The 24,745-nt window shown below is 41.4% G+C and overlaps 1 protein-coding gene across 1 annotated transcript; it reads left to right on the top strand.

Moving 5' to 3' along the window:
- The first annotated feature begins 1,288 nt into the window (after nt 1-1,288).
- On the top strand, nt 1,289-24,469 carry LOC143102962 (uncharacterized). The gene is made up of 6 exons (XM_076266753.1): nt 1,289-1,579; nt 21,856-22,068; nt 22,589-22,724; nt 23,249-23,568; nt 23,732-24,054; nt 24,393-24,469. The coding sequence occupies exons 1-6, from the start codon at nt 1,497-1,499 to the stop codon at nt 24,404-24,406; spliced, it is 1,089 nt and encodes a 362-aa protein (XP_076122868.1). The 5' UTR covers nt 1,289-1,496; the 3' UTR covers nt 24,407-24,469.
- The last annotated feature ends 276 nt before the right edge of the window (nt 24,470-24,745 follow it).

Raw genomic sequence — 24,745 nt, forward strand, 5'->3', positions numbered from 1 at the left:
CCTATTTGAATGTCCTCCCCATCCTGCTCATTCTGAAGTGTCCCCACTATTCTCTCCCTTCGCCTTTGCCTGTGACTTTTCCTAGTCTTTAGCTTGGGAGGGGGTACTACCTCACTTCCAAAAAAGGGCATCTCTCTCAGGGAACCTGGTTCTAGGGGCTCTTCTGCTTGGGCTTTTGTCCGAGACCTAGTGACTACCACATTGACAGGCTTATTGGCTTGCACCAACTCTGGCAGTACCAAAATATCCTGTCCTAAGACTACTGGATGACTTAGTCTCTCCACAATTCCAACAGTTAGTCTATAGGTCTGACCATGCATGCACTTCCACATATACTTTGGCCACGGGGTATTTGTGTTCATCCCCATTGACACAAATTACTTTTAGGGTTCTACCAGATATACAGTCCTTTTTGTCCACTAAGTGGGGCTGAACTAAGAGCTCTCTGTATCAATCAGAGCCCTCGTCACCTTACCACTCACTAGCACTGGGACAGTCTGTAACCTACCCATAACCCCCTGTTCTTGCTCCTCGCACCCTGGGAGACAACAGTGGCTACTACCTATGGGCTTTCTCGCAGGGCAGTCAGGCTTAATGTGACCTTCTTGGCCGCAGTGGTGACATATGACACGTGTGCGCTTCTTTGGGGAAAGTGGCATGTCTAGGGGGCATGTAAGAACTTTTATCACCCATCCTAACTCGTTCACTAGGTCTAGGACCACCCTCACCACTAAACCCATCTGACCTACCACGGGTCAGGGGCCTGGAACTGGTCCGCTCATACTAGCCGCCGGAACGCCATCCTCTGCCAAGTATGGCTTTGCCTGACACCGCGTCCACGTTTTCCACCTCGTCCTCGTTTTCCACCTCTCTTATCCAGTTTCTCAGGCGGCGCTACACATCCCACCGCTGCCACCAAATGTGAGCGACCGAGGCAGCCAGCCCACCAACTGGGATGTGAGCTTGGGGTTGTAGGTGGAAAAGGAGGTGCAGGAGAGGTTTTCAGCAGTGCAAGACTATTTATTAAATAACCAAAAGAAAACTTGCAGGAATAGCAATAGGATATTATTTAACAAAAAAAAACACTTTTAAACAAACAAACCAAAAATAAATTCAGTATTCCAGTCCAGTAATCCAGATTTACACAAGAGCATAAAGCTAAATCTCTGCCTCACTACAGGAGAGCTGCTCTCTCTTTGCTCTCTAGGGGAACTGAGCTACCCTTCTTAAATAAGCCTACCAATTGGCCTAAATTAGCCCAAATGAGGATATTGGCTCAAACCACCCAAATAGGTAACCACTTTCACTGAACATTCACTATTAATAAAATAACTAACTATTACAAATATATACAAAATGACAATGGTGCATATTACTACAAAAATACATGTTAATTACCATAACCAATATTCCCCACATACATAATAATAACAAGAAGACAAACAGACAAGGCAAACACCCCTGTATCATAATGCCCCACTCCCTCCCCCTGTGGGATGTTGGTAAAAGCACTGTCCCAACGCGAAGCGCGCTTCCGCAATGGGACAGTAGCCGGGAAGCCGGAGCACCAGGAAGTGTTGTGAGTATGGTGAATGTTAACCGGTTTACAGGCGTTGTACAGCGAATGCAAATGGTAAATGGAATGACAGTGGGTACCTCACTATGTGTTTAAGTTACCGGGGACAAAGAAAGACATTATTATAATTAACGCCTGCTTTGGGCAAAACTAAAGAAAAATCGCGGCAGACCAAACATTTGTTTTGAGTTTTAGACGCGTGTGGTGTATGCGTCTCCCTCTCCTTCGAGCGGGGCGGAGTTGCCATCGCAGTGATATCAGAGCTTTAATAATGAGAGAAGTGTAGTTGAATATTAATTCGTGTTAACGTTTATCATGTACAAGACATACCGTACACGTACCGTGTATGCCTTACTTGTTTAGAGCCGTTTGCTAACGTTATCATTATCAATCCAGTTCAATGGTGGTTCGTCAGCTACCAAACAGAAGTTTGTGTGTGCGTCTGGTCTGTCTCACTCAGTGGGACACACGCATCACAGCGATTTGAGAGTGCTGCGCTACCTGAAGGAGAGATTTTAAAACTTTGAGAGATACGTTTTTATACCTTTTGACGTTGATGCCGTTTAGAACAGAAACATCTGACACCACGTTATTTTCCTCTGCTGATTTATGTTCTGTGGTTGACAAATCTGGCAGCTTTTTTTTAGAAAAATATAGACACAGAAAAATTGAAACCATGCAGTCTAAAATGACAAATCAAGCACTTTATTTCAATAGCTACTTTTCAGGCTTATTGTTTTCTTAAATTATTTAAATGTGTTGACAAAGGACATTTTGTGATGACTTGAATTATGTCTTATAATATGTCAGCAAGCATTATAAGGCGGGGTTCACTCTTTATTACGACATCCCGTTATTACGACATGCCTCTATTTAGACATGCCCCTACTCCGATTTTTTTTAGTACCGCTATTCCGACATTAGGCTACCAATCCTAATTTTCAATTTATCTCTGCAGTTCCTGTATCCTATCAAATTCCAACATCCTAGATGCATGGATGAGCTTTAGTCATGTCATCTGCACCTGCAGCTACATCAACAATCCACCCGCCATCCACTAAACAATGTTTTTCCCAATAATTGATATCGCCACACATTTCAGTCAAAACCTTAGGTGATTTTGAACTGGCCATGTGAATAAATGTTACACATTATGTAAAACAGCGGTCCCCAACCACCGGGCCGCGGCCCGGTACCGGGCCGCAGGACATTCCTAACCGGGCCGTAGCTTACGACATGAGTTTTAAAAAAAAATGCATGCAAACTAAACTAAATTTAATATGCAATAATGTCACGTTTGTACATGGCATAGGCCTATATGCAGTTGTTTGATTGCACGCATGTTTGCATTATGCAAGGTCTATTTTCTTACGTCTGTCTGTCCCGCCTTCAACACTTTTACATACAGTAATTGCCTTCAGCGCTGCGCAGCCTCAGGTCAGCTCACTTCACTTGATCAGTTCTTGGCGAACGGTAGTGTCACACGAAGTTAGCTAAACTGCTAGAATGAACAACAAAAAACAAGCATCTTTAGCAGGTCACTGGCCAGAGTTGCGAGAGCCGCTGCAGAGATTTCTTACAGAAAAAAGTCACCGTTAGCTGCACATTTTAGTGATGAGGATTACCTGTGTGACATATTCGGGTTGCTTAATGACCTCAACCTGTCACTCCAGGGGAGAATGACGACTGTCTTTAAACTGGCAGATAAAGTCGCTGCATTTAAAGTTAAGCTTGATTTGTGGGGACGACGAGTGGACCGGGGTGTATTTGATATGTTCCAGACAGTAGTGGGGGTTTTGGCAAACCAATGAGTGGGTCCGCAAACCATGTCAATATCCCGAATAGTCCTAACATGTCAGCGCAGGAGGAAGAGCATTTGATCGAAATTGCAAATGACGGTGGTCTTAAGAGTGTGTATAAGGAAACCTCTCTGGCGGGTTTTTGGATCAAAACCAAAGCAGAATATCCCGAGATAGCCGTAAAAGCGCTGAAAACGTTTCCCACCACGTATCTATGCGAGGCCGGGTTTTCGGCAATGACTGCAACTAAGACCAAATTGTGCAATCGACTGGACATTTCAAACACACTGAGGGTGTCACTGTCTTCTATCACCCCAGATGGAAGCTTCTTGTTGCAGGGAAACAAGCACAGGGCTCCCACTGATTATATTCATAATGCACGTTTAGTCCCCATCTTTTTCCCGCTGTTGTTGCAGGTAGTGTGTGCTTCACCTCACTATGTGCCGAGTGTCTTTCACTAATTCACGGATTGGGATAAATGCAGAGACCAAATTTCCCTCACGGGATCAAAAGAGCATATATACTTATACCTATACTTATTTTGCGAGAGAGACGCTCATGGCTTTCTCCAATGCTTCATAAGACGCATTCAAAGTTTTGACTTTCAATCCAAGGGCGACATATCGGATGCTTTCAGGACAATTTGCTTTTGTTTTAAATTATACACCTTCATTTAAACGTGAATATGTGCTTGGTAGGCCTAATCAAAAAGACAATAATATGTGACATGCCCATGCCATTTATTGCCTGCTTAGAGGAGTTTATTGGCCGTTTTCAACACCTTTATCGTGCGAGAGGGACGCTCATGGCTTTCTCCAATGCGCCCACAGGCGTTTCACATGACTCATTTGGTACGTGTCCATAATCGCGGCAAAGCCCACCGCGGCGTTCATAGCCCATGTTTTGTTCCCATATTTTGTTAAGCATGTTCACACTTATAGATGTAGCTTCAAGTTGTTCAATATTCATAGTTCATATTGTTCAATTTTCACTTCTTCAAGTTCACGTTTTTCACAAGAGATCGTTACCTTCACTGTTCATATATAACTGGAGCTAGTTCTTTTCAAGTTATGCATACACAACACATATGGAACATGGAACCCCCGACCCCCCCCCGGTCCGTGAAAAAAAAATAGGAATCAAACAGGTCCATGGTACATAAAAGGTTGGGGACCCCTGATGTAAAACACAGGTAGCTCTCCTCATTTTATTCTCTAAGTTCTCAGGGGAAAACGGTCGGAAACTCCATGCATCAAACAAACTCTGTGCATGCAGGCCACCTATATTAATTAATTAATGGCCGTCAATCAATGGCCAATTGCGCAGACGGGCGGAATTCTTACGCTCCAGTAGCCTAAACCACTTCAGTGAACGTTCAAATAACCCCCAGAGTTCAGTGTCCATCAGGGTGTTCAAACTGGATGTGCGATATAGTTGCTTATATTGCATTTTAGAAGACAATGATAAAGCCATGTGCAACGCATTTTGGCTTGCCAGCAGGTTGGATAAACTCAATTTACTACACAATAATGTAGGCTAGGCCTATATATTTTATATGTCAGGCGTGCAGTTGTTGAATTGCACATAACATGTCTGCATATTTATTTAGGCTTTCTCTCGACTTTAGGCTAGCGCATGCATTATCATGGCCCTATAATTGTGCAAAGACAGGCGGCTCCTTTTACAGTCAACCACTTCACAACGAACGTTCAAATAACCCCCAGAGTTCAGTGTCCATCAGTCCCAACATTTAGAAACATAATTGTAAAGTCCAAGCGAGAATTGGGTGTGTTTTGATTTTGAGAGAGACTGGAAAAGGGCCATGTCTCACAGCAACTGCGATAACCTTGTTTCTTGAAGGCTATCCTTACCTCCAAATATCCACATCTAATGAGGGTCGGCGACTATATCCAACACCCAATACTATTTGCAATACCCTCGATATATATTGTTGGAAAGCTTAGTTTATGGCCGTCCGTGTGAGTAGCCTACAATAACTTAATTTTGTAAATTTTACCAAAACGACTGGACGCCTTGCAGGGTCACATTTCATTTGTTGTCTTATCTTTTTTTATTCAAAACAATTCGTAGGTATCCATACTCAAGTCTAATTACCACCAGACACAAATAATCATCACCTAGGTTAAATCCTCTCTCTCTCTCCAAAATCTCTCCTCTGAGATGCACGCGCTATATAATTTAGGCTACCCAACATTTCAAATGTGACTCTCTAATCAACTTTTTTTTAGCTCTTAAACACGAAAAATACACTGTTCAACGGAGCTGTTTTGTGTGAGGCGCACTCTTGGACTCCTTGAGACGCGACTAACCTTTCGGTTGAAGTTCTTGTGCGTAGGCTATTATAGAATCCAATCCTGTTGCCCCTGCTATTTTATTGTTTTTTTTTGCCATGAATCGTCTGAGCTGTGATGAAATCGTGTGTTGTTTAAAGTTGGGACGATTACTGTAGGCCTAGGCTATACTACCCATATTGGAATAAAAAAAAAATCCTGGCCACTGTTAATGACCTCGTGTCGGAATGGCAGGACGTTTGAAAAAAGGTCAAGTGTCGCTACTCCGACAATGGAAAAAAAAATGTTGCAGTAGTGGGACGCTTGAAAATTAATGTTAATGCCGCCACTTCGACAATTAGACGCCAATGTCTAAGTAGCGGCATGTCGGAATAGCAGCATGTAACCCATCAATGCTGTGTTGTAAGATTTTGCACAGTTAACCATATCCAGTGCACCCATCAATAAGTTTGATAAATGTTCCTTTTTTAAATTGAGACTTATAACATTTGTTATCATCATTTGTGTAATTATGTGTCATTTGTATGAAATTGTCAAATTACAATTACAAATTGTCATTTGTAAATTGAGGGAGCAAAATAAAAGCAGTATCGGCTCCAGAAAATCGGCAGCCTGTATCGGTCATCGGCTAAGGCTGATGGAAAAAAATCGGTATCGGCACTAAAAAATCCATATCGGTCGATCCCTACAGTGGAATGCTATGGTATATATCAGCAGGGTGCGATTTGTGTAAAAACCAGAGGGGGGGATGATTTTGAATAAGTTTGTAACCCCCCCCCCCCCCCCAAAAAAAAAAAAAAAATGAACGAACGATTCATAGCCTAGTAATGTCATGGCTAATACCTATATTGTTTTTGCCACCTTTGTAACATTTTAGTTTTAGTTTACCGTGGTGTATGACTTTAAACAGCGAGTGTGCTTGGTATGATCAGCTCCTCTAATGTAGGGTAGGACTACGTTTTGACAAGCATACAAATTCACCTTGTTCTTGCCCCATCTGAAATGACTTCTCTACTTTTGCTGCCTCCATCCTTTCTGTATTTGTTGTGTAAAAAAACGTTGTATATGATGGCACCGAAGTCTTAAGTTAGTGAATTGGCTAACAGTGTTATTTGGTAACCAAATAGCCTACACATTGCACTACACGCTGCGTAGACTACGTGCATTCTCTCTCCTGCTGATTTGCGTTCAGTAGCCAAGTGCGTAATATTGCAAAAGTTGAAAAAATAAATGTGTTTATTGTAGCCTACAGAAAATAAATAGTCTATCATACTGTCAGTTAATTGCCTACAGTGCAGTGAAGAGTTTGGAGAGTAAAGTTATAGGGCAACTTGAAGTTTTATGAAAATAATTTACGAACCAGAACATAAAGACCATGAAGCTTCTATTTCTTGCAGCTGTTAAAACACCCGCTAGATAGTTTAAATACCCACCAACATTCGTTTTTGCAGTACAGATTATTTCTAAAAGTTATTTGTCTACTACTGGCTGATTTATCAAACGAGTGCTTTCTCGTTTGTCCTCCGCAAACTACAGGTGTTTCGGTAGAGAGCCATTGAATAAGCGATGCCAAGCAATTTCTGTAACACTTTTTGTGACATTCAGCAAATATCTCCTCATTTAATGTAAGTTCCTTCGGACAATAGGCCTACGTTCTACTCTACGTGCAGTTGTCCTCCATCTCAGTTGCATCAGTTTTCTAATTTTGAAGGTTCTAAAACATTATTATACTTCACTTCTTTCATTTGTCCAGCTAACTTTTCCATTGAACCTAGCCATTTATGATGGATTACACACTCGACATTCTGAAATGTCCTGCACGATCAAGGCCAAATTAAGTTATCACGCAGCCACTGTGTCAGCAGCATCAGTGCTGACGGTGACGGTGCGTTTCTGATGTCAGATTATTATGTAGGCTAGCCTACTAGACTGTTCTCACGTTGCAGCGCTTTACTAATATGAAGTAGCATTAATCAATATGAGGGGCAGAGGGGGATAAATGTTGTCCCCCCCGACGATAAAAATAATTTAGCAGACGTAGGGATAGGAAAACCAGAGGGGGGGAAATCCTCACCATCCCCCCCTACAAATCGCACCCTGTATATCAGTATGTGTCCATGGGGGTCATGCAAATGCTGAGCTGTTCAAGTGATTAACAGTGCAAAGGGTAAGAATTACTGTACAGTAAGTATTACAAAACATTATAAAACGTACTACACTATACAACTCACAGCGATCAAAACAGTGTGCAGCGAGACTTCTGTATCTGCAGAGGAAGAGTGTAGGAGGATCATAGGAGCAGCAGCTTTTGATAACAATATTTCCACCACACAGACACATTAATGCTACTATATTGGAATAGTGGAAGCTGTTGAAGACGCACACACACACACATATGGCAGGAGAGGGTAAAACCATTGAAACACACACACACACACACATATGGCAGGAGAGGGTGAAACCATTGAAACCCACACACACACTCGTAAGGGGGTAATTACTGTAAATGGCTTGTCATTGATTAGTCAATATTCTGAAAGATCATGTTGTTGTGTTCCCATCTGAAAGCCTCTACACGTCTCTGACGATTAAAGTTGTCACCTTCTCAAGAGGCCTGTAAAACAGCTAAGGATTTTTACACCAGAGATAAAACATTAATATGAAATTAAGATGAGCTATTTATTTCATTACACACAATGTCATAAATTACAGCAAATTAACAACTTCATTTTAAGTGCCATTAAATAGGTTGCTCTCTTTCATAAAAACACCAGTTCTCAACCGTCCGTAAATAGAATGCCATCTTTTATAAAAACACCTCGTAGAGTCTACCGTAGAGTCTTTAAACACTACTTCTCCCCAGAGCATGTAACATGTAATTACCATTGTATAACAGAGCTATTCTTCCTCTATAAACCACCTCACACAGACGGCAGATGTGTGGATGTGCGCTCTGTTGGAAACCGTCATACTGTCATGGCAACAGACTGGAGATTCTGGACTGAATTTGTTCATTGAGTGAAATTGAAATGAACAAAGATCAGAGTCTAACACAAACAAACAAAAATGCTCCCAGACACTGCACACACACATGCTGGATACAGAACGCTCCCAGACACACCTGTATTCCCATACACACACACACTCATGCAGGACACAGAACCCTTGCAGACACATTAGCATACAGAAATACAAGCATCAGCAATGCCTCGAATTTCTTGAATTTCTCCTTGGGGATCAATAAAGTATCTATCTATCTATCTATCTATCTAAATCAACAACAATTATCAGGCATCAGCAATGCGTCAAATCAACACCAATTATCAAGCATCAGCAATGCCTCAAATCAACACCAATTATCAAGCATCAGCAATGCCTCAAATCAACACCAATAATCTTGCATCTGTTCACGGTAACCAGTAGAGTTTCACAAACCATTACTAGAGAGGAATATAGTCCTTATACTGAACTCACTCACTAATTATAAAAAAAGTATAATGCATAGCCTATGTCTCTTATGTCAGCCTTATCAAGGGAAACCATTTGTTTTTTTATGTCACCAGGAAGCATGTCAGTAGAAATAACTTTTCATATTTAGGTGGGATAGATTGGAATCTTGAAATATAATAATCGTGACGCTGGGATATTCTATGGCTCACCAATTTACGAGATGTAGGCCTATATGTACTGAGTGAGACAAATATTTTATTTATTAGGCTAATTGCTTTATTCACTTGAGTAGCCTATATTGTCACTGAATCATTAGACTAAGCATGTGCATGCCGAAACCGAGGACAGCAAGTTCATTATACATTATGGTGGTTGGCAGGTCATTGTCTGCAGCAGTCCTGTATGTTTAGAAAAAAATGTATGTGTAGCATACTCGCTCAAATTGATAACACTTGTTAATAATAAGATAATTTTCATTCATTGTTGACATGGTCCATGGAGGCTCAGATGGGTGTCCCGGGACCTGATGAACACGGCGCTAAAAAGCACAAACGAGTGCGAAAGTTGCAGACGTGACGACAGGGAAAGTGCAGGCAGCCACGAGAGTGATTGGTCGTGTAAAATGAACGTTGCTGATGTCTGGCTTACACAAAGCTATAACGACACAATCATTAGGTTTTCTGAATGACCGACAGTTTAGTTTAGTTTATAGATAAGAAATAATTTTGCCATAAAGTAGGCTAGGCCAAATGTTCGTGAAAAGGCTTGATTTACACACCCTGTAAAGTACCATAGGCTGGTTTACCAAATAACAGACAGTTGAATTTCTGAATAAAAAGAATGTTGGTGCAGTTTTGAAATCTTAAACGTGTAACCCCACACAAGCATAACGTGGTTGTAGGGAGGGGATGTGCTATTTTGGAATTTTACCCGGATACAACGAATAGCCTACTATTTTTTGATTGGATTTCGGTGGCTATTTTTTTATTTTTTTATTTTGCTGGTGAGTGGTGCGCTAGTTCTGAACCCTGCGAGAAATCCTCTCGTATCCCTGAGCCTTCTCTAATAATTATGCAGATACCTTGACATCCCTAGAAATATTTCTGCGTGAGAAATGCAAGGTGTGGCGTGTGAACTTGTTGAATTGCGTGTGTCTCACGCCCATTGCGTGAGACTTGAGAACCCTGCTGGGGTAAGAGGTGCAGTCCCAGTTTAAATTAAATTTAAGAAGGTATTATTTCAACTACAGACAGAACAATGCAGAGACAGAGCATGTCATGAATGTGTGTGACTGTGAGCTCACTCACTGTAAATGTTTTCGTAGACTGGGTGAGATAAACTATGTAGGCTATAGCAATTGCATGACAATGATGAGAGAGAGAGACTTTGCAAAACTTGCATTTTGCAGAATGCTTCTTTCTTGCCCCTGGACCGCAAATTTCTTGATGTTCCGTGAATGCAAATTTAATGATGGCGGAATACGCTGACATTATTATTACTAGGTCTGACTGAGACTGACAGCTACGACGTAAACCTCACGTTTCGCGCTGGCTACACGTGCGTCTTTTGATTGGATGAGCGCCAGTTTCTTAATCACAACAAAATACATGTATGTCATTGATTGGTTGCATTTGAAAGGTTGCATTTGAAGGGCGTGAAAGGCGAAATAATTTAATGTTGCATTATCGAATGTTATGTTTTGTATCATGGACATATTTGTTGCAAATCTCCCGACCACTATGTCGACCCGAGACCGCAAGACCAAGACAATGAGACCAAGACAAGACCGAGGGATCCGAGACCAAGACAAGACCAAGACCAAAGACGGTCGAGACTGTGACAAGACCGAGACCAGGTAAAAGTGGTCTCGAGACCGGTCTCGAGACCAAGACCGGTCTCGAGACATCCAACTCTAGCTCACACACAGTAACGTAAGCACAAAAACTGAACTAATCACTGGATCAATGTGTAGCAGTAGTAATAGTATGTTTAAATTTGGTTACATTGTTTTTACACGGTAACAACTTTACAGAAGGGACTTCGAAATGAATGTATTAAATCATTTTTACACAGCGATTTTGGACATGAAAGACTTTGTTTTATCTAAAGCACCACAACCCTCTCAAGATGAAACTCTGGCCTTGAAGTTCACGTGTGTGTGTGTGTTGATGAAGAACTACCCTATTGCTCCACTGCTTAACATGAAGGTCACACAGTTCACCTCCTCCAGAGGCCCTCCAGATTGGGAACAGAGGAGTCTATTACCCCCCACACACACACACACACACACACACACACACACACACCAGTCATAATCCCACTCATTGCTATTCATATTATGCAGATTATTATTCCAAAGTCCTTCACGTCTCTGATCGTAGGGGTGGGAATGTGTGTGTGTTTGGGGGGATGGTAGTGAGGGTCACTTGGCAGAGTGTCTTAACCTGACAAGGAAGTCCCTGACCTACATAAAGTCCCTCGACCCCGCACATGCAAATTGGAAGCCACTTATCCCCTTGCTCAGCTGAGGCTGTGTGTGTGTAGGCTACTGATGCACAGGCCATGTCATGCATGTGTGTAAACGCTACAGGCCGTATGTGTACGCATGCACATGTGTGTGGTGTATGTATGTGTGTGTGTGTGTGTGTGTTAAGGCGTGTTATCTGCACACAGCAGAGACACAATACAACCAAAGTGAAGCGTATGAGGGGCTGTGCAAGATATTATTCATACTGCTTCTCTCACATACATACATGCTCCTCTCACATACATACATGCTCCTCTCACATACATACATTTTTGTGTTCTTACATACATACATTCTCCTCCAACGTACATACATTCTAGTTTCAGATACACACATTCTCTTCTCACAAAGATACATTCCCCTCTCACGTACATATATTGTCCTTTCATTTAACTACATATTGTCACTCACCTTAGAAGTTAACCAGGAAGTGACATTAATATTGAAGGAAGTGACATGTCAGGAAATACTTTGCAGGACATTATTCCTATTGTTCCTACTTTTCCTAATTTGTTGCTCAGTATGATGTTATTCAAAGCCTTCAGGTGTACTTTTCAAGTGCCGTTTTTGTGGAGTTTTATTGTGTTGGTAAGTGCCAATGAAGATGACATTAGGCATTTGTTTGGTGGTGTTTTACGATGTGCTCAGGACTAGGGCTGCACGATATTAGGAAAACATGCGATATGCGATACCATTATTGAGTACTGCGATAACGATATAATTTGCGATATTTAAATATACTGCTCAATAAAGGTTTTCCACACATATTTTGAAACCTTCCACCCTTTTCTCCATTCTCAAACTACATTCACAGAATGTCTGACAGTTCTTGCAAAATAAAACACTCGCCTCAAAAGTTTTACTTGTGCTCAGAACCAAACAGTGACAGAGTGATTCAGTGTATGATTGAAGTGTTCCCTTAATTTTTTTGAGCAGTATATTTAATGTTTTTTTTTTCATTCTGCTTGCTGCAAACATACACTGTAGGGTTGGGGGGGGGGGGGTAAATGTATAATTACAGAAATAAATGTATAATTTTTAAATAATATAAAATATCATGTAGCCTATATGGCCTGATGAAAGTGGACAGCTAAGAGACCTACTGACTAGGCTATCGAAGTTGTGTGGAAGATCTGCTCCTAATCCTCATAAAAGACGGGTGGACAGCCAATCTGAACACTTGTGCACCAACCAGCGGAATATTCCACATTGCCAGCCTTCGATGGGCCTAGCAAAGAAGCTAGGCCTACTTAAGCTATATCGCGGCAATCATCTCAGTCTGTAACCTCATACAGTACGCTGCGCATCCCACGTTATTAGGCTACCGGCATGCCGACTACGAGGGCAGCGGAAAGTGAAAGTAATTGGGCTGCAATCGCACAGTCCAGAAGTAGGTTAAACAACTTTTACAAATAACGAATCCTGATTACCTCTGTGCTGCTGTCTGGGGCTTTTGCTAAATGCAAATCATGAAATACAAGTCTTACAGACAGTGAAAGACAACTTCTGATATAACGATAACGAAAGAAATTGTTTATTTTAACACGGTGGAGAAGGACGCATTTGCGCTGTGTTTGTAACACGGCATCCTTCATAAAACCAAAATATTCCCATATAACAGACGTGCTTTTCCTTTTAGTCACTAATTCCTCTTCACCCAAGTGTAGCCTACCTCGCTCGACTCACTATTTTCAGCCATCACGACTTAGCTCCCGCTTTAACACCTAAAACACCACACACCTAAACTGGTAGGGGACGGGCTTCTTGGGCTGCATGACCGCATCAGTTTGGTCAAATATGTTGACATTCAGAATGTGAATACACCATAGACTGTATGGAATGCGCACGGCACAGAAAATGTATCGAATTTATCGAAAATTAAGTAATCTTTGCGGTATGTCCATCGCAAGTGTTGATATCGCGATAACGATAGATTTTAGATATATCTTGCAGCCCTACTCAGGACATACAAAGGGGGGGTGTGGATTCTTCTGTGCACGAGAGGTTGTATGGGGAACTCTGTGATCACGTGCACACTTTATCAGGATTGTTGTCAGTTTTAAGATCTGCTGAAGACAGAGAAGCAATCAGGGCTGTGGAGTCCTTGTATGGATTTCTTAATTTTCTGGTTACTGCTCATGAAAATAGACAGAGAACAGAGTATGAAAATATACACATACTGATGCCACCTACTCTATTGAGACTCTAGAGAGACTCTAATAACAAATTCTTCACTTACTATCACTTGGAATGAACTGGCGGTCCATTGCCACCTGCTTTGAGATGAGCTCTCGCACCCTGTACAGGCACAGGCAACAGCTTGGTGTTCAGTCTCTAACATACTGTATACAACACTCTCAAATGAGAACTTAACCAGAGTTGTTCAAGATGTTCTTCAGTCTACCACAAATGCAGGTGAGCAGTATGTGCATGGGAGCTTGAGGTCACGTGGATTACACATTCAAAGGTGGCGCGTTAGACAAAGTCTGCAGGAAATTGACCCAATTGGACGTTCCTTCAGAAGACGCCGCACAAATACGCCGAAGAATTTACAGTGTTCCAAGCCCCAATCAGTTATGGTAATTTCCGACTTCAATTGGTATAAATATGCACTTTATCGTTAGTGTCCTGATACTTGTATTGCATTCTCAATTTTTATAGGTAGAGCTCAACAAATTAAAATATTATTCAAAAGTTCATTCAGAATTCTGAAAAATATGATCACGTAGGCCTATATGGCCTGATCGAGGCATGTGTTTTTGAGCCCTGCTTGCTGTTATTAGCCTAGTAGTCTTGTAATCATAACTATTGATTATGATTTGGATTTGTTAGTTTTCTCCCTCATAAATCACATGTCTTTTAGGCACATTGATGGAAATCATAAGCTTGTGAGATGGAGGATGGTGTTCCATTGCTGTGTAGATGGTTTCAGTCGAGCCATCATATACCTTGCTTGCCTGGATAACAACAGGGCTTCCAGTGTTTTTTCACTCTTCATTGGAGAGATACAGACTTTCGGAATGCCATCTTGGGTCAGATGTGATCACGGAATGGAAAACACTGCTGTTGCCCGTTCATGCTTTACAGGAGAGGCTTAAATAGTGTTATTACCGGCAGGTCTGACGGTACATAACCAAAGAATAGAAAGAATATGGACAGAGCTAAATAGAGTGGTGTCTTTTCATTTTGCCAATCTTTTCAACTTTATGGAGGAGCACGGTAGATTCACTTAATGAGCTCCATTTATTTTGCCTTCATTATATTTATTTGCCACAAATTCAAAGGTCTGCCACAGAATTTCAAAACCAGTGCACTGTAAAACCCAGGAAGTTAACTTAACTCGAATTATTTGAGGAAACCGGATGCCTTGAACCATTTGAGTTTGGTAACTCATTTAAAATAAGTGTAAATAAGTCATTCAACTGAGTTATGAGTACATGTGTATTTTGTGTTGGGATTACTTACAGGAGTCAAGTAAACTATACTAATTTTATTCACCTAATTTGAACTCGAGTAAAATATTTGCTTTCCACTTATTTCAATTAGGTCATTATGATAAGTAAGAATTACATAAGAATGACAGAAATTAACTATCTGAACACTACCATTTCTGTTTGAGCAGTGACTAATATCAATAGAGTGAATGTACTACTCAATCCATTTAACAAAACTGATTGCCTTAAACCATTTAATTTACTGTAACCCATTAAAAATATGTATCAGGAGAAAAAAATACATGAAATCCATTTATTATTTGGATAATAAATTTGAATTTAAAGTATGTATTCACAAATCTCAGTTTTCCTCTTTAAAAAAAAAAAAACCTGGTCTCAACCAGTTGATTCAATGACTGTAATTTCGCCTTCAGCTCATTCCTCCCATCATCTAAATTCAGCAGCACAATCTGAATGAATTCAAAGAATCCCCACAATTGGCTGGGTACTGCAGGTGAAGTGCATAGATAAGGCCAAACAAATTGACAAGGGCATCTGCCCAAAATCTATGGGTTTATACAAACAACCTTATCCTCGAAGGTAATGGCTACCTGTTGAGCACGGAAAGGAACAAGCCCTGGTGTGTCCTCATCCGTGATTGCCAACAGCGCGACTGCTCCTCCTTGGTTCTCATTAAAGTCTTCTTCCTGAAAATGTTGCAAATACACATATTATACATGATTATCAAATACAAATACACTATTATTCATACAAGTGTGAATGTGTGTGTGTGAGAGAATGAATTTGTATGTGAGAGGAGGAGGTAGACACTGTACGTGTTCGTGTTATGTGGCTTTAGGAGAGTGGCAGGAAAGGAATGCACAGGTGAAAATTATAGTGGAAAGCAAGTGAGGTCTGAGGCCTTTGTAAAATCAGAGCTGAGGGATATAGGCTATACCTTGCAACTTCTGAATATCTCGGAGAGTCTTCCCGCAGGTAGAGCGACAAACCGAATAGTACTGCTGTTCTTGCTGCCTGAATATCATTTTTATCCTGTTGGACAGAAAAGGTATTTTGTGAATTTGTAGACAGTATGTAGTACATAAAAAATAACAGTGTAGATTAGTGCTTACATATTCCCTCAATTACAATTAAAGTGATGGTTCGGAGTAATTTCACCCTAGGGTCCTTTGCACCATGACCTCGAGCCAAACACCCTCCCAGAAGCTGTTTTCCCTTGGTCGAATACAGAAACGAATGGCTTCTGCAGGCGCTTATGGAACCAATAGAGTATCTCGTAAATTGCCCCACTAATAATGCCCTGAATGGTACGAAACTTCTACAGTAGTACAAATATGTTCTGTACTCATAAAACGAGGCATTGGAAAGTTTGTAAGTACACCAGGAGTTTATTTAAATAACACTTGCCTGATGGCTTCTCCTCTGCTGCTATCTACCGCTGTGTCGAAGTTACTTCCGTGATTTGGGAAAAGCCCATAAAAGTCCTGGCAGGAAGCGATGCATAAGGATGTAGATCCAGGAATGCACTAATATTTTGTTCTTAGTACCAGTTTGCAACAATTATTAGTTAACACTAAGTTGTAAACACTTGAGAAAAAATATTAAAAACTGGATATTCCAAAAAACATTTATGTATTCACAGTACACAAGATTCACCAAATGATAACAACGCAGTGTCTTGTATAGCCTACTTATGTTTCCTACTTATGTTTCTTATGTAAAATCCTGCTGAATGCTACAAAAAGATAACGTTCAGTTTTCTCGCCACATTCTCAAAATACCATGCTGTGCAAATCAAATTTTCCTATCTTTCCACAATGTGCTGTCGTCTGTTACAGACTAGTCAAAACAAACTGTCTACATCGAGACACGTGTCATAGCACTCACATGTTCACGTTAAAGTTGCTAGCTAGCTATCCGACCAACTATTGCTAGTCAGCTAAGGTTGGCAAGACAAAAAAGAAAGCATGCAGCGGTAAAAAAAAAAGTTAAGACATAACACAAGTACTATTGTTTGTTTTATTCACCTTTTCCTGCCTCTGGTGGCCCAGTGCCCAAAATGCTGGGCAGTTTCATATCTCATTGATCTCGGTTCTTGGCGAGAGTTGCTTGCAATGGAACAATGGAGCGACTGGTCTTAGGTATGCTCAGACCCCAGGTACTCCATGCACTAGACCCGTTACAGTTTGCATACCAGGAGAAAGTGGGCGTGGACGATGCCATTACTTTGATTTCTCAATCAACCCTTTTAACACCATCCAACCCCTCAGACTGGGAGACAACCTCTTGCAGATGGGTGTGGACGCTCACCTGGTAACCTGGATTACAGATTACCTGACCGAGCGACCACAGTTCGTCAGACTGAAGAACTGCCTCTCTGACACTGTGATCAGCAGCACCGGAGCGCCACAGGGAACTGTGCTCTCTCCAGTCCTGTTCACCCTGTACACATCTGACTTCTGCTACAACACCGAGTCATGCCACAGGCAGAAGTTTTCTGATGAAACTGCAATTGTGGGGTGTATCAGGGACGAGCAAGAGGAGTACAGGAGCCTGGTGGAGGACTTTGTGCAGTGGTGCAAACCCAATCACCTTCAACTAAACACTTCAAAGACCAAGGAGATGGTGGTGGATTTCCGCAGGTCTAAGCCCGCTCTGCTACCAGTCTCCATTGATGGGGTCAATGTGGAGGTGGTAAGCACCTACAAGTATCTGGGTCTCCACCTGGACAATAAACTGGACTGGTCAGCCAACACTGATGCACTCTACAAGAAAGGACAGAGCAGGCTGTACTTCCTGAGGAGGCTGCGGTCCTTCAATGTGTGCAGAAAGCTCCTCAGGATGTTCTATCAGTCTGTTGTGGCCAGCGCCCTCTTCTATGCAGTGGTATGCTGGGGAGGAAGCACAAAGAAGAAGGATGCTGGGCGACTTGACAGGCTGGTAAGGAAGGCTGGCTCTGTAGTGGGAGCTGAACTGGAGTGCATCACTTCAATATCTGACAAAAGGACCCTAAACAAACTGATAAACATCTTGGACAATGAATGTCATGTCATGTCAAAAACCAAAAGAGCTTGATCAGCTGGAGACTTCGCTCACTGCCATGCACAACTTAAAGGCTGAGGAAGTCATTTGTTCCTAGGGCCATTGAACTGTTCAATGCCTCACTAAAGGGAAGAGGAGAGATAGACTTCTCTGCTTAGTCTGTCTGCCTCTCCACCCTCTCCATGTTTGAGTACTGACTGCCCACTACTGCTTTACTACTGTTTTACTAATGTACACAGCCTAATGTTTTCACTACTGTTTTACTGCTACACTGTTTTTCATGCTATATTAGCACACATGATCAATGGCTGCGGTCAGGCTTCTGCTACAATACTGAATGAATAAATGGCTATAACCCTATTACCCCAACCTGTTCTTGCACTGAAATAGTTTTTTATTTTACCTTGTCTACATTATACTTTACTCTCCTATTTGTCTATATTATTTATGCTGGTCTCTAGACCTTACTCTTGCACTGTTGGACTAATGTTGGACTACTTTTTGCACCTTCACCATGACACTCACTCTCTTGAGCACCTTGCCATGCACACATAACTAAGGACTATGGTTGGACTTCTGTTTGCACCTACACCATGACACTCACTCCCTTTAGCACCTTACCAGTCCCGGCCCTGTCACTACAAGCGTCTTATGCTTGATCACCCTCAAGCACATTGGACTTTCTTAATTTAATTTATATAGTGTATTTAGTATTTAGTTTTGTTAGTTTTCTTATCTTTCTTATCTTCTACTGTCTTTATTGTACAGTGGAGTTTAGTTATATGTTTATACTTATACTTATGTTTACCATTTCTGCTGTAAGTGCATGTTGTGTGTGATGTCTGTATGCTACTGAGACCCTTGAATTTCCCCTTGGGGATCAATAAAGTATCTAACTATCTATCTATCTTCGGAAAAGGCTGTCCATGCATCTTTCGACTGGTGTTTCTGTAGATCCTGTTCTTCTCGTCTGCTGAGCAGCTCATATGCTAAAAACTACTTGGGGTGACGCTAAAATAGTTTGCAAAACGCCGATCGCCTGTTGCAGTGCAGTGGCCTCCCCAGTTCCCTCCATTATGTAGAAAAATTAGACAGGTAGTCAGAACACATCAGGACCTTTTCAGCGTTGTGTTAAATGGCTGGCCATCCGTTTCCACTATACTACTTCTGTTTCCCCTATACTTTCTCACACATACATTCTTCTCACACATACCTACATTCTTCTCTCATAGGCACATCTTCTCTTTAAAGTTAAAACTATGAATGTATATGAAAGGAAAATATGTGTATGTGAAAGTAATATATATGTATGTGGGACGTATACATGTATGTAAGAGTGCAATTACATGTATTTGAGAGGATAATGTATGTATGTGAGAGTAAAACATATGAATGTGAAAGGTGTAGAATATATGGATGTAAGAGTGAAAATACATGTATGTGAGAGGAGAATGTATGTATGTGAGAATGAGAATACATGTATGTGAGAGGAGAATGTATGTATGTGAGAGGAGAATGTACGTATGTGAGAGGGCCAGAGTGTGTGTGTGCACATATGTGTGTGTGTGTCTGCGTGTGTGTGTGTGTTTCTAAGAGGAGGCGGCAGGGCGCCCACTGATCAGGCAATATGAGGGGCCGTGCAAGACATTATTCATTCTGGCCCTCTCACATACATACATTCTCCTCTCACATACATACGTTCTCCTCTCACATACATGTATTCTCATTCTTACATACATACGTTCTCCTCTCACATACATGTATTCTCATTCTTACATACATACGTTCTCCTCTCACATACATGTATTCTCATTCTCACATACATACATTCTCCTCTCACATACATGTATTCTACACCTTTCACATTGATATGTTTTACTCTCACATATATACATTCTCCTCTCACATACACATATTTTCCTTTCATATACATTCATAGTTTTAACTCTAAAGAGAATATATGCATATGTGAGAAGAATGTATGTATGTGTGTGTGAGAAAGTATAGTGGAAACGGAAGGAGTATAGTGGAAACGGATGGCCAGCCATTTAGCACGACGTGATTGGCTGAAAAGGCCCGATGTGTTCTGACTACCTGTCTAATAATGGAGGGAACCACATAATGGAGGGAACTGGAGAAGCCACCGCACTGCAACAGGCGATCGGCGCCTTGCAAACCATTTTAGCGTCACCCCCAGTCGTTTCAATTATCTCAGCTGCTCAGCAGACGACAAGGACAGGATCTACAGAAACAGTCGAAAGACGCATGGGCAGCCTTTTCCGAAGCAACTCTCGCCAAGAACCAAGATCAATGAGGTACGAAACTGCCCAGCATTTTGGACATTGGGGCACCAGAGGCAGAAAAAGGTTAGTAAAACAAACATGTAATTTTAGATTGTTATCTGATTTAATAGTACTTGTGTTATGTCTGAACTTTTTTTTTCTTTACCGCTGCATGCTTTCTTTTTCGTCTTGCCAACCTTAGCTGACTAGCAATATTTGGTCGGATAGCTAGCTAGCAACTTTAACGTGAACATGTGAGTGCTATCTCTGGTGCTATGACACCTCCATGTAGACAGTTTGTTTTTGGCTAGTCTGTAACAGACGACAGGGCATTGTGGAAAGATCGGAAAAGTTGATTTGCACAACATGGTATTTTGAGAATGTGGTGAGAGAACTGAACGTTATCATTTTGTAGCATTCAGCAGGATTTTACATAGTGAGAAACATAAGTAGGCTACAAGACACTGCGTTGTTAACATTTGGTGAATCTTCACAGGCGTAATTGGACAAAGTGTGTACTTTGCTATTATCTGTAACCTTTTTCTGAAGCTATTGCAAAACGCAACAAATCGTACTAGGGTGGCCACACATCTGGATTTACAGTGCCCAGTCCGGCGTCCGGCCTGAGGACGCTACTTCCACTAAAATGTTGGCCTTATTTCGTCCACGCTCCCTCCTGCGTTCTCACATCTTTCGGCCGCACCACCCAGGGGCTCTCAATTCAGACTTGAGACACACATGACTTCTCACGCAAACTTTTCATCTCTAGGTTCGCCTTTAGCCAAGATTATGAAGAATTTGTGTTTTGTAGGCTTAGGCCTACACGTCGTCTGTATAAGTACTCTTTTGATCCCGTGAGGGAAATTTGGTCTCTGCATTTATCCCAATCCGTGAATTAGTGAAACACACTCAGCACACAGTGAACACACAGAGGTGAAGCACACACTAATCCCGGCACAGTGAGCTGCCTGCAACAACAGCGGCGCTCTGGGAGCAGTGAGGGGTTAGGTGCCTTGCTCAAGGGCACTTCAGCCGTGCCTACTGGTCGGGGTTTGAACCGGCAACACAAGTCCGAAGCGCTAACCAGTAGGCCACAGCTGCCCCTCACACATAATCTGACAATCGCAGAATTGTGAGCAATAAATTAAAGATTTGCTTTATTTAGAATGTGCAAAATGTGTGCAGATGGCCTGTTTCATTAGGCAATTGCTGCCAAAATACAGTGGCAAACATCCTCATGGTTTTGATGCCACATAAACTCGGCAAGATCTGGTAAGCGTCAAGGTGCTGGCTGGCGAGCCGTTCCTCTGTGGACCTTGTTTCTCCCCATTAGCCTACTTTGCCCTACTTTTATTTAAATAAAACTTACAATTATGGATCTTAATGACATGTCATGTAATGTCTATTTTTAGGGTCAAGACACAACATCATGAAACCTTCATTAAAGATGTAATTTTGCTGCCAAAACCTACAAGCTCTGTTGTGGTCAAGCATCGTTCAAAACAAAAGCTACATGAACAAGGGCACATATTAAATGGATTCGAATTCCAGAAGTCCTGGAGTCAGAAGACTGTCATTGATCAACTGATGCAAGCATTTGCAGAAAAACTCTCCGCAGATGTGAGGTAAGCACTTTTTAGACCTGTCAAACAAGGCTTAGTCAGTGCCATTATCATTAACAACTTTGATGGAATACCCCCCTGGACATTCCAGGCCTATTTGTCTGGAATTTCCTTCTGTATGAATGAAGTACTATCTTATCTTATTTACATGTGATTCAGAATTTAAGTACAAGGAATACAATCCATTTTATTTGTCACATTCATATAGTTACTGGGTGTTAGAAATACAGTGAAATTATATCTGGTGTCAGCCTATTTTGCATTAATTTGGGGTAAAGAGGTGGTATAAAGTGCTATGTGCAGTAGGAGAGGGGATGGTTGGGGAAGTGGCTAGGGGATGCATAGGGTGGGTGGGGAGCACCAACAGGGGCAAGGAAAAACTCCCTTACCCAAGGAAGAAACATGATATACATGAGTAGCCCTGTAATGTCCAGAGAATTCACATTTGACCATCCGTTTTAATGTGCCTTGTGCATTTTATCCTCTGTCTTTTTGTGCTTTTTCCATTTATGCTGTTTTTCAGCATAGAGCTACTGATGGCATGTGGAAACCGATTAATCGCACCAAAACTCCGTGCTGGCCAGGAGTTGAGTGCAGAACTCATACATAAAGTCTACAAATCGAAAGCCCTGTATATCAGACCTTCAAGGACAATTCTGGTATGCTTTGATTTGTATGAATTGATGTGTTCTTTACATTTTTTTTTCTCGGATTGATAAAGATTAACGCCTCCCACATACAAAACCAAACATATTTATTTGTAGATGTCAAAAATATATTTACAAATACATGCATATTTGTACAAATTGCTTAGATTTGTGTTTTTGTATTTACAAATACACATATATTTGTGCATACCTCTGCGAGTGATAATAGTTTAAGAGATTGTGCCAAAAGAATCATTATTACTGTTTATTACACAGCTCTTCACAAGGCAAGTAGAACGCTCCATTGACTTGAATGGAATTTCCCAAAGTTCTAGCGGTCATTATTTTCGAGGAAAGGACCTCTCAAAAAAATTGACAGTTTACCCTGTCGGGACTTATTTTCCCAATAATGTCCGGCGTTCTATACATTATCCCTTACTTAAGCATTCAGAAAAAACTGTAAAAACAAGGCAGTGGGTAGTGTTGCGCTTAAGAATTCACATTTAATTTCTGAATTTCTTACATTTCTTTTAAAGGATGATTATATAGGTTCTGGCCATGGGGACAGCAGTTCTGAAGAAAATTCCACAAGGCTACTGCGTTCTACAACAACTTCAGGTTCAGCCCCCCTGATCAGCCCTCCAGATCAGCCCCCCAGTTCAGCCATCCAGATCAGCTCAGACTCAGACCCCCAGAACAGCACTACAGAAAGTTATTGCCCTGTGCCTTCTACCTCAACAAACCAACCGTCTACTAATTACAACAACTACCTTTCAGTAGTGGCTGCACTGTCTGATGTATCAACTGATGAGGAGGAACTGAACCATGCAATATTTGCAAGCCTCCAGAGTGAAAGGTTTGTACACAATTAAAATGTCTCACATACAGTATGGTTTTGTGAGATGCTGTATTTTTTTTTGCTTTCAAGAAGTGTTGCACAGAGCTAAACTAACCGTGAGCTACAAACTTATAGGGTATTGTAACTGTGGCTGTAAATTGAAATTAATCTTGTTCTACAGTAGATCCACTGGATGTCCTCCTCCAGCAGTGAAGGACATTCTGGAAGAGCTTGCTTCAAAAATCGACTTCAAAATGAAGTCGAAGTTCAACATTAGCAGATCAAATGTGCTTGATGGAGCCATAAGAGGATTCAAAAGGGTGTCATATGATCCACATTATAACATCATGGTCAGATTTTCTGACGATATGGGTTTCCCTGAGGAAGCTATTGATTTGGGAGGACCAAAAAGAGAGTTTTTGAGGCTTCTAATGGATGCTTTGTCACAATCATCTATGTTTGAGGGGGAGGAAGGCAAAACAAATTTGGCCCTTGACAGTATTGGTAGGTTATGTCTTGATTGTATTGATCAAAAAATGTTAAATGTTGATCCCTAGACGTTTTTCACATATCTGAATTTATTTGAATTTATTTAATTAGTTGTGCTGATGTTGACTTGCACAGGGGTGGGGCTAAGGGCTGGGTGGTGGCTGTGGGTAGGGGATAGCGCGTGTGTGTATGTGAGTGCAGTCTGTGTGTTGATATGTTGACAATAATTGTAATAATATGCAGTACTGTTTCTATCTTAGTGCTTACTGGAGAGAGGAAAGCATTTCATTGTAACATTCTGCTGCTTTATTTTCTTTTGTAACACAATTTTGTTGTTTGCTTCTTTTTGGAAGATTGCAGAGAGTAAAACCATTGAGGACATCCGAGCAGCTACCATTCCACTAGAGGAATATTTGGCCAGTGCTGGTTGCTTGAGACCACTGCGAAGGTTGGCAGACAAGGCTGTGCTTGTTGATGACATCTTGATGTTTCATGTCGTACACAGAGTTCGTGGTCCTTTTGAAAGGTACGGTTCTATCTTTTATTTGCCAATGTTAGTTTGCTTTGACAGGGAAGTAAGTGTCCTTTTTTTTTTTTTTTAAACAGGTTTCGGGATGGTCTGAGAAGCCTTGGGGTGTTGGACAAAATCCAGGCTTATCCTGAAAGTTTTCGTCCCCTTCTTTGTTGGGTGCCTTCTACCCTGAAT

This window comes from Alosa pseudoharengus, unplaced genomic scaffold, assembly GCF_046254945.1.
Source record: "Alosa pseudoharengus isolate Yale_2024_CS ecotype anadromous, Long Island Sound unplaced genomic scaffold, YU_APseudo_1.1 YU_APseudo_1.1_scf_4, whole genome shotgun sequence".
Taxonomy (NCBI): domain Eukaryota; kingdom Metazoa; phylum Chordata; class Actinopteri; order Clupeiformes; family Clupeidae; genus Alosa; species Alosa pseudoharengus.